At 34.9% G+C, this 11,619-nt stretch overlaps 1 protein-coding gene across 1 annotated transcript; it reads right to left on the reverse strand.

Moving 5' to 3' along the window:
- Nucleotides 1-571: 571 nt before the first annotated feature.
- On the reverse strand, nucleotides 572-2,549 carry LOC137825929 (6,7,8-trihydroxycoumarin synthase-like). The gene is made up of 2 exons (XM_068631742.1): nucleotides 1,414-2,549; nucleotides 572-1,300 (listed from the first exon to the last, which is right to left on the reverse strand). The coding sequence occupies exons 1-2, from the start codon at nucleotides 2,305-2,307 to the stop codon at nucleotides 695-697; spliced, it is 1,500 nt and encodes a 499-aa protein (XP_068487843.1). The 5' UTR covers nucleotides 2,308-2,549; the 3' UTR covers nucleotides 572-694.
- Nucleotides 2,550-11,619: the final 9,070 nt, after the last annotated feature.

Consider the following 11,619-nt stretch of genomic DNA (forward strand, 5'->3'; position numbering starts at 1 on the left):
ACTTTTTCGCCCAAACATCTTCATCTCAATTTGGTGAGTTTGGCTTCCATCACGACTCGCTGCAATCAAGGTCTTTTCAAACATTGAAAAACAAGTAACTACAATGACCGCACACCAAATTAGTTACAACAAACAAATTCACCTCTCACGATATAAACAATATTAAAATTGTAGTCATAGAAGGAAGGAATGAGAAGCTACCTGATATGAGGGTGCAAGGATAAAAAGCGACCAATGCCTTCTTGTTCCTTATTCTTTTTTTTTTTCTACACTTCCTTCGTATCTTCTTTGTTATTTTTCTCTGATATCTTTTCTCTCTCAGAATTTGAATAGTTACTCCCTTTTATTTATGCAATTGATTTTGAAAATAAACTTCACTTTTTCAATTCATAAACGCTTCTCCACTTCTCTTTCAATTCATATCTATTCTTCCACCTCTCTTTCAATTCAAAACCGCCCGCTATGTATATCAATATTGTAGAAAAAATAAAAAAATAACACAATAACCATAATACAATAATAAAATTAAATATTAATATAAGTATAAAATGAAAAAAAAAATTAAAAAAAATTAAAGAGGAAATCCCTTTTTTATATATAGGTATAGATGTTACATATATCCTATTTATTATTTTATTGAATTAGAAATGATTTTATTTTAGAAAGGCAGAATAAGAGTTTTTTGTTATTACATTCAAGTACGTTTCTTAGCAACAACAAAAAGATGATTCTTCTTGTGTCGAGCAAGTCCTGGCAGCCCCTCAGTGTCTATGTGTTCAGGTTTCATCCCTGCGGGCAATTCCCAGTGGAATGAATTAAGAAGATTTGCAATTATGAGCACCACTGATGCCATTCCCAGTGAAATGCCAGGGCAAATTCTACGCCCTGCACCGAACGGAATAAACTTAAAATCTTGTCCGTTAAAATCTATCTCATTCTTCAAAAACCTCTCTGGCAAATATTCTTCTGGGTCTTTCCAAGCTTCAGGGTCCCTCTGAATGGCCCAACCGTTCACATACACTATTGTCTTAGGTTCTATTTCATACCCATCTATTCTAAAACCTCTAATGGCTTCTCTTGGCACCAGTGGTGCTGGTGGATAAAACCTCAGTGTCTCTTTTATCACTGCCTGCAGATATACAAGCTTTTCAACATCCTCTTCCTCTATAAACTCCTTGTTGCCACACACATTTTTAATTTCTTCTTGAGCTTTAGCCATTGCTCTTGGGTTCTTCATCAATCCAGTCATCACCCACACGGAGGTGGCTGCAGTTGTGTCAGTTCCTGCTACAAGTATGTCCTGTCACAATCAAGTATACAAGCAGCAGCTCGAGTGAATTCTTAGTTTGAGCATGGTTAAAAACCAACTACTTCCTATTTAGCAGTTAAAAGTGGAAAAGCATGAGCACATACCAAGATGATAGCTTTGATTTGATCATGGGTGAGGTTTATAGACAAGCGACCATGCTTCTTAAGCTCAAGCAACACATCAACGATATCCTTCTCTTCATTTTGTTCGACCCTGTTTGGATCTAGGTGGTCGTCAATGACTTCTTGGAAGAACACATCCAAGGCCTTGAAAGTGTTTTGAAGACGGCCAAACAAGCCGGTGAGTTTATCAATCCACCCCAAGAACGGAATGTAATCGGAGACAAAGAAAGAAATCAACATAGCCTGTGAGTCATTTAGCAGCCCATGGAACCTGCTTCTCTCAGATCCTTCTTCATCGTACTTTCTCCCAAAGGCAACCCTACAAATAATACCGCTTGAGACCGACATTAAAACCTCACTCAAGTTGGTTACTTTGGAAGAACGATGATGCCCAGATACAATCTCCATCATTTTTTTTACTTCAGATTTTCTCACACTGGAAAAGCTGGACATCCGTTTGGAGCTGAAGAAATGAACCACACAGATTTTTCTAATTTCTCTCCAGTAGTCGTTGTAGGGAGAGAAAATCATCTCTTGCCCATTGTACGTGAGTTTTAGAGGGCCAAGCGAGGGAGGCCTGGTGCAGACATCAAGATCATGGTCTTTGAGGATCTCCTTGGCTAGTTTTGGAGAGGAAACAACAATGGCTTGCTTGAAGCCCATTTTGAGGGAGAAAAGGGGACCATACACCTTGGAGCGCTGCCCCAGTTGGAAATTCAATTTTGAACTGTCAAGTTGGTGAAGATTACCAATTATGGGAAGGCCTCTAGGTCCTGGTGGACGAGGCCTTGATGGCTTGTTTTTGGCTCTCTGGTTGTTCAAGAGGATCACTGCCATGAACGGAAGAGAAAAGAGAATGAACAAAAGTGGTAGCATTTTCGATGAGGCAGATCTGCTTCTTCACAAGATCTTTTTCACACCAATTATACCATTAAATGAGTTCTAAAATTACGAAAATGTTTTGCACACAGTAGTGTTAAGGTATCAGGGTCCCTAAGATTAATGTTATCTTAAAGATATCAAAGTACAAGTTTTGTCTTTCGAGAAGTCTCCGAAAAATCTAGTTCCTTGAATTTTCCCGGGTCAAGTGTTTCAGATTGGCACGGATGTCATAACTCAAAGACAAATTTCATTTGTAGAACTACAAATAAAATAACATATTATCTTCTTTGGAATCAATCTTTGTTTAACAAAGGCATCTAACACAAACATAATTACGTAATTATGTTATTTAAAGTCACTAAAATAAGATTGATTTACAAACACTTCCTCTTCTATAAATCCATCTAAAAAAAGCACTTGTAACATTCATTTAATACAATTTTATATTTTTGAAGGTGGCAAATGCAATCAAGAAAACAATTACCACAAAATTAATATGATTATTTTTAAATCCATTGACGTTAAATTATTTTAATAATTTAAAAGAAATGATTGTTAAAAAAAACATTTAACTATAAAATTATTACATTTTTTTCAACTGTTTCTTCCGAAAGATATTTTAAAATATATATTTTCCATTAATGAAATTGAAAGTAATGTATTTGAAATTTAGAAAGATTAAGAATAAAATAAAAATTTAAAAAGACAAAAAATGAATTTTACATAATTTATAGTGACAAAAAGTTTTTTTTTTCTTAAAAGTATGATATATACATTCGGTGGTCTAAATTATTTTCATCGCCGTTAATAATTAAAGATTTAGTAAATATATTTTATAATAAAAATCGTTAAATTTAAATACTTAAAGTTGTATTAAATATTATATTAAAAGAAATGTTCCTCATTGAGTGTATAATATACCATAAAAAAATTAAATTCAAAAATTTTGTGAAAAAATTATATAAATTCTAGAATAGTATTTGTCGGTCTCCTCTAGATTTTTTCTTATTTTCAATCTTTTTTAAAACACTTTTTAAGTTTTTTTTTCTTTTCTTGATTACCTTACACTAGTACAAAATTTGAAAACAACGACCATTTATTTAGTGCGGCTTTGCGTTTAAACGCATTTGTAAAAAACGCGGTGGCATTTTTGTAATTAAATTGATTTACAAATGCGGTTCTAGGGTAAGACCGCATTTGTAAATCAATTTTACCCTAAAAATAGAAGCGCGCCACTAGTTTTCACTTTCACTTTCGTCTTCTCCGCTCTTCGTTTCAACGTTCTCAGCTCTCTTCGCTTTGCATTGTAAGTTTCAGCTCTCTCTGCTTCAACGTTTGTTTTCGTTTTCGTTTTTGTCATTGTCATTATTCACTTCCTTGGCATTGTCATTTCGTTTCCTTACTCGTTTTCTGCATATAGGTGGTTACTGTTCTATTGGGTTCGCTGGTTTTTTCTGCTCCGCCACCGCCACTGCTTCCGCCACCGCCACTGCTTCCGCCACTGCCTTCGCCTACGCCTTCGTCTTCGTCTCCGATCACCATCAACCTAAAGGTTGGTGTTGTATTTATTTAATATTTTGAATTTATATTTAAAATTTTGAATTCATATTTAATATTTTGAATTTTTATTTTTCTGTATTATAATATATATTTAATTAATAACTAATACAACTTGGAATGTATAACTAATAACTAATAATTTATATATTTGTGTGTATTTTGAATTTTTGTATTATATAATTTCTATTTTCTTAAATTTATATTATATATAAATTCTATTTTTGTTTTTTATTTTTTATCTTTAATTTTGATTTAGTAATTTTTTATTTTTTATCTTTAATTTTTATTTAATAATTTTTTATTTTTTATCTTTAATTTTTATTTAATAATTTTTTTTATAGTATATATAATAAATAACAAATAACTAGAATATGAGCATACAACACTAATTCTGCATGTAATTATTTTTATTTTTTGCACTTTCTCTTTGCATATCTTTCTTTTTTTCCCTGGCATCATTTATTTTTTATAATTGTCACTTTAAACTACTTTTACTTAAATAAAAATGAATATGATATTAATCTTTATGGAATTATAATTCTATAGTGTATTAAACTTTGTTCTAGAATTTTAATTTTAGAAGTGACATATTTAGTTAGTTGTTAATTACATTTTAATAAAAGTTTTATGTTATGTTAGTTATTGTTACTTTTAGAATAGAAATATCGTGTTTGGATTGAGTTCGGGGGTGTTCGACCCTCGGCAAATGTGTGAGATTGAAGAGAATACTAATTATTAGAAAATCCTAACTATATTCCATAATATATAATGGATCGAAGTTGGATTAATGTTGTTCGTATAAGTGATGAGTACGAAAGGGGAGTAGAGGAATTTATACAATTTGCGCAGCGTAACGCGATTATTAGTGGTCATGATGGAGCAAAGATCAGGTGTCCGTGCGTTAACTGTTTGAATGGAAGGATACTGGATGTGAATATCATGAGGGAACACCTGCTATGTGATGGGTTTCTTCGATCTTATACAACTTGGACATGGCATGGTGAATTATTAAATTTACCACGTGTTTCCGTAACTGAAGAATATGTGGGTTCTACCATGGATGAAGCAGTACACGATGATGGAGATGATGATCGATTGGAGGACATGATTCGTGATGTGGGAGCTGAGTGTTTTGCAAAAGCGCATGGATATGAAAGTATGTCAAAAGATGTAGAGACTCCTTTGTATCCTGGATCAACTAACTTCACACAGTTGTCGGCGGTGTTAAGATTGATGAATTTGAAGGCAATAAACGGATGGACTGATAAAAGCTTCACGGAATTGCTCCAGCTGTTGAAGGATATGCTTCCAGAGGGAAATAGTCTACCTAATCGTAATTACGAGGCAAAAAAGATTCTTTGTCCAATGGGTATGGAGTACAAAAAGATACATGCATGTCCTAATGATTGTATATTATACCGGAAAGATTTTGAATTGTTGAAAAGTTGTCCGAGGTGTGGGTTATCACGTTATAAGTTGAAACAAAAAGATGATGATTCTATTGATGACATGGAAAAGCATGGACCCTCAATGAAGGTTATGTGGTATCTTCCCATCATTCCAAGGATGAAGCGTTTGTTTGCAAACCCAGACGATGCTAAGAATCTTAGATGGCATGCAGATGAGAGGAAATGCGATGGCATGTACCGACATCCAGCTGATTCTATTCAATGGAAGAAATTTGATGATGACTTTCCAGAATTTGGTAAAGAATCAAGAAATATCCGACTTGGTTTAGCTACAGACGGAATGAATCCGTTTGGTAATATGAGTACAAATCACAGTTCATGGCCTGTATTACTAGTTATTTACAACTTACCTCCTGGATTGTGCATGAAGCGAAAATACATGATGTTGTCTATGATGATATCCGGTCCGAAACAACCAGGGAATGATATTGATGTTTATCTAAGTCCCCTAATTGAAGATTTGAAGTTAATGTGGGACCAGGGTGTCGAAGTATTTGACGGATTTGCTAATGAAACTTTCAAGCTTCATGCCATGTTATTTTGCACCATCAATGACTTTCCGGCATATGGTAACTTATCAGGTTATAGTGTTAAGGGTCACAAAGCGTGTCCAATATGCGAAGAAGACACTGCTTCTCAACAATTGAAACATGGAAGGAAAACAGTATATCTTCGGCATCGGAGGTTTCTTAGAAGTCATCATCCTTACCGGAGGTTGAAAAAAGCCTTTAATGGACACCAAGAGGGTAGTGGTCCACCAACTCCATTAACCGGTGTTGAGGTTTACGAAAAGGTAAATAACATAGACCACACCTTCGGCAAGTCCAAAAAAAAGTCATCTGTGACAAATATTTGGAAGAAGAAATCAATCTTCTTTGATCTTCCGTACTGGTCGAGGTTAGAAGTCAGACATTGTATAGATGTAATGCATGTTAAGAAGAATGTGTGTGATAGCTTAATTGGTACACTTCTTAACATTAACGGGAAGACGAAGGATGGTCTAAATGCTCGTTTAGATTTGATTGAGATGAACATACGCGGCGAGTTGGCACCTATACAAATGGGTAAGCGTACATATTTGCCCCCAGCCTGTTACACAATGTCAAAAGATGAAAAAATTAGTTTTTGTCAATGTCTAAAGGGTGTGAAAGTGCCACAAGGACATTCCTCAAATGTGAAGAGTCTAGTGTCAATGCAAGATTTGAAGTTAATTGGGTTGAAGTCTCATGATTGTCACATCTTGATACAACAGTTGTTGCCGGTAGCTATCCGTGGGATCTTACCAAAAAATGTTAGACACACCATAACCCGTTTGTGCTCATTCTTCTCTTCCATCTGTTGTAAAGTCATTGATCCCTCAAAACTAGATGAACTTCAAAATGAAATTGTTGTTATCTTGTGTGAATTGGAAATGTTTTTTCCTCCGTCTTTTTTTGACATCATGGTTCATCTAGTGGTGCATCTGGTAAGAGAGGTTAGATTGTGTGGACCAGTGTACTTAAGATGGATGTATCCTGTTGAGCGGTATATGAAAATTTTGAAAGGTTATGTGAAAAATCATTATCGTCCAGAGGCTTCAATGATTGAAAGGTACATAGCTGAAGAAAGTATTGAATTTTGTTCAGAGTACATGACAAAAGCAAATCCAATAGGTGTTCCAGCTAATTCATGGCACCACAGGCGTTCTACAAGTAAATGTTTACGTGGTGTGAATATTGTAAGCAAATCTCGATCAGAAGTCTTGCAAGCACATTTGTACATATTGAATAACACAGATGAAGTTGTACCTTACATAGAAGCTCATAAAGCCATTGTGAAGGCAAATAACCCAAGACAAGCAGAGAAATGGGTCTTGATGGAACATAATAGAACTTTCATGCCTTGGTTTAAAGATGAGGTGTTCAAGGATTCAACGACATCAGAGACCTTGACTTGGTTGGCTGCTGGATTGAAGTTTGATGTCATTTCATGTACAGCGTACAAAGTGAATAATTGTATATTTTACACGAAGTCCCTGGATGAAAAGAGTACAGTTCAAAATTCTGGTGTTACTCTTGAAGCCGAGTCAATGCAGTTTTCGACTTCGAAAGATACAAATCCAGTACTTGGATCAATGGCATACTATGGGTTTATAGAAGAGATATGGGAGATTGACTACACTAAGTTTTCCGTTCCAGTTTTCAAGTGTAAATGGGTTGATAATAAAAGTGGGGTTAAAATTGATGAATCAGGATTCACACTAGTGGACTTTCGAAAGATAGGGTATCGAGATGAGCCATTTATAATGGTTCAACAAGCATTTCAGGTTTTCTATGTGAAAGATCCTACGTCAGAACATTGGTATGTCGTTTTACACGGGAAAAAACAAGGGGAAGCCATAGATGATATTGAATATGGCGAAACTCGTTCATTCACACCAATGATAACTAATAAAGATGACGATGTACTTGATGATGTACATGCAACCCGTAAAGACCATAGTGAAGGAATTTACATATAAACATTCAACCCACATGCAACATGTAAATAAACATTTAGAATTTTTTGTATTATTTTTATATGATTTTAATTCGATGCACATTAACTAATGTTTGTTACCTAATTTTTTTAACAGAGACATGAATGATGACCAGACTCCAGACAAACCTCGATCTGGACGAGGCAGTAGAGGACCTACTAGATTGAAGCGTCTTGCATTGAGACGTGCTGCTGGTGAGAAGACACATGTTGACATTGACGTCAACCCTGGAGTGGCTTTTGGTCCTAAGGCAGATGAGTTTATGAGCTATCTTGGAGTTGTTTCTCGTGAGAGGCTCTCCATTTTGATTAATTCATGGGATGAGGTTTCAGAGGTTGATCGGAACATGCTATGGGAGGATGTTTTGGTAAGCTTTACATTATTATTGTTATCATATAATGCTTTTTAATATTGATTAATTAATTTTAATTTGATGATGTTATTTTCTAGGCAAACTTTGACATTCCTGATGTGGAACCGCTTCGATCAAAGATATTATCCAATATCGCACTTAAATTTCGTACCTTTAAGTCAAGACTGACTTCGAGATACATTTTTGGCGACCTTAAAGACGAAAATCCATGTTTAAAGTACCAACATATTGATGAAGAGACATGGCGTCTTTTTAGAGAAAGCCGTGAAAATGAGGCTTGGATGGTAAGTGAAGTAACTTTTTTGTTTATATAACATTAATAAGTTTATCTTATTTACTTCAGTTTGTTTATTTCAATTATGACAGGATCGTCGGAAGAAAGCTCAAGAGATAGCTTTGAAGAATCTTACCCCGCACGTTATGTCTCGTTCGGGGTATAGAAAACTTGAACAAACACTAATGGTGGAAAAGGAGAAATCTCAACAGGGGACGTATTCTGAGAATGTGGAAACAGGGGTCACTTCTCCTCCACCACCTTTTCGCCATGAAAAATGGAAGAGGGCCCGAATTAAAAAGTCGGGTGCACCAAGTTCCGAGCAATCCGGGGTTATAATCGAAAAAATTGTATGTTATTTTTGTTATTTTCAATTTTTTTAAAGCATTAATTATATTAATGATTGAAAATATGATTTTTGTGTACTCTTGCAGGATTCCTTGGAATCCGACGGTACATTTGTTGCTGAAGGTCGTCACGATATCCTGGTTGAAGCAATTGGACGACCTGAACACTCTGGTCGTGTTCGTGCCGCTGGACAAGGGGTCGGAATTAAACTTTATTTTGGAGTTTCAGAACGACAGCCATCCTCCTCCTCCAAGAAGGAAACTCAAAAGAAGACTAAGTTACGTGAAGAAATAATGGAGGAGATGAGAAAGGAGACTGATTTGATGTGGCTGGAGATGAAAAAGGAGAATGATCGAATGCGACAAGAGTTTCTATCGCAACAAGTTTGTGCTGAGCCGATTGAACCCCTTGTTAGTCCCACTCCCAAGAGCACAAAGGGGAGTTGTGCGGCTCCTCCAACATCAGGGGATGATATCAATGGGCAGACAGAGGATTGTGAGCTACTGGTAGCGGGCGGCAAACTTCCTCGGGTGGTGGCACTTGGAAAAGTCTATAAAAACGCCACCACCTTACATAACGTTCCTCTCTCCCCTGATGTGGCGAAGGTAACAGTTGAAAAAGTACGATTTCCCGATGCTCGTGTTCCACTACCTTCAGATGAGGTAACCACTGTGGTCGATGCATTTCAGACATTCATTGCCTGGCCCAGAGAGCTCATTCGATCTATGCCCGAACCTCATGTAATAATTTCGTTTCATTATATTATTTTTTATTTATATTTATATATTACATATAATTTAATACAAATGTTGTTTATCTTGTAGGAACCTTTTCAGCCACCAAGTCCGAAAAAGAAGCGTGAGGTTCCAGTTGACGATCCTATGGCTTCCCTACGTCTCATTGCTAGTCAGATTGGCAATGATCCTTTTCCAGTTCCGTGGGATAATACATTTTTTCAAATCAACACTGAACTGCCACTGATGATTTACAACACAGATTTATCAGAATTTATATCTGGGAAACAGGAGCTCAATACAAGTATAATTCAATTTTTTATGATGTAAGTATCTTTACCTATTATTCAATTTACTTTATGTTAAATTATTATTGATTATGCTTTAACTAAAAACTTGTAGGTTTTTGCATAGAGTCTGTATCACTGAGGGGAAGGAAAATATGTATGGATTCGTAGATCCTGCATATACTAATCCCGTTGGACCAAACTCAACTGAGACTCAAGCATACATCACTAACATCCTGGAAAAAGAGGGAAAACAAATTTATTTATGCCCTTACATTAATGAGTAAGTTTAATTATATGTCATCAATTATTATTATTTCATGTTTTAAATATTTACTAACTCTTTTCAATGATCATATAGGCATCATTGGCAGTTACTTGTCTTATCAATGGTTGATAAGACTGCTGTGTGGTTCTGTTCCCTACACAAGAAGATGCCCACAAAATTTAAGGATATCATTGATACGTAAGTATAGTATAAACTTAACTTTGTATATGTTACTAATTAACCATCTACTAACGAGGTTTTTTGTATTAACCAGTTCATGGCGTGGATATAACATCCTAAAAGGTCGATCTAGTTCAAATAATTTGAACTACATAAGAGTAAAGGTTTGTAATTTTTTTCTTTCTCTATTATCATTGTTTATCAATATACTAACATATTACTTTTTATTGAATTATATAGTGTAATAAACAACCAGGAAGCTATGAGTGTGGCTATTACATTATGCAATGGATGATTACCATTATAAGACTAGGTGTTAAAACTGGTTGGAAGGAGGTATATGTTAAATCATTTTTATAATTCTTGAACATATATATATCTAGAAACTAATTTATGTCAACTTTGCAATGCAGTTATTCACAGAAGAAACACCAATGAGTGAGGAAGGCATTTCATATGTTAGAGATTCTTGGTCCACATACTTCATTAATTTTTATAACTCTAGCATAAGTAAACAATATTAGTGGTTTTATTATATGTAATTTGATCACTTGTAAATGTACATTTTGATGATTTCAATTGGTTACTACATTTTTGTATTTGTCTGGCTGGGTTTAATCATTATGCAGATTATTTAAATATATGGTTTCTGCACAAAACAGGATGTACCCAAAAAAAAAAGCACTATTTACAAATGCGGTCATTTACCAAGACCGCATTTGTAAATAGTGAATTCGCATTTACAAATGCGGTCTTAGTAAATGACCGCATTTGTAAATGGGAATTCAGTATTTACAAATGCGGTCTTGGTAAATGACCGCATTTGTAAATAGTGATTTATGAATGCGGTGTTTACCAAGACCGCATTCATAAATCCTAAACCCCAAACCCCTAATTTAGAATAATATACAAATGCGGTTGTTTTAGGTAACCGCATTTGTAAATGTGATTTATGAATGCGGTCATAGGACCGCATTTGTAAATTCCAGATTTACAAATGCGTGTTGATCAAATGCGGTTCTATGACCGCATTTGTAAATTTAAAATAGCCGCATTTGTTTTACTTATCTGCACTAGTGTTAATTTTTCTTGTCTTTTGGTGCATCAAGAAGTGGTTTAGATAAATATTTTTTTGGTTCTACTTTGATCTTCAAGACTTTCTATCAAGAAGAGAAAGGATTCAAGAGAAACATTTTCATATTACTTCAATTTACATGAGTAAATCAAAACACTTCTTTTAGTGCTTTACCAAACACCTTATGTTCCTACTTGTAATTTTGTTTAGTATCACAAAA

This window comes from Phaseolus vulgaris, chromosome 8, assembly GCF_000499845.2.
Source record: "Phaseolus vulgaris cultivar G19833 chromosome 8, P. vulgaris v2.0, whole genome shotgun sequence".
In the NCBI taxonomy this organism is placed as follows: Eukaryota; Viridiplantae; Streptophyta; class Magnoliopsida; order Fabales; family Fabaceae; genus Phaseolus; species Phaseolus vulgaris.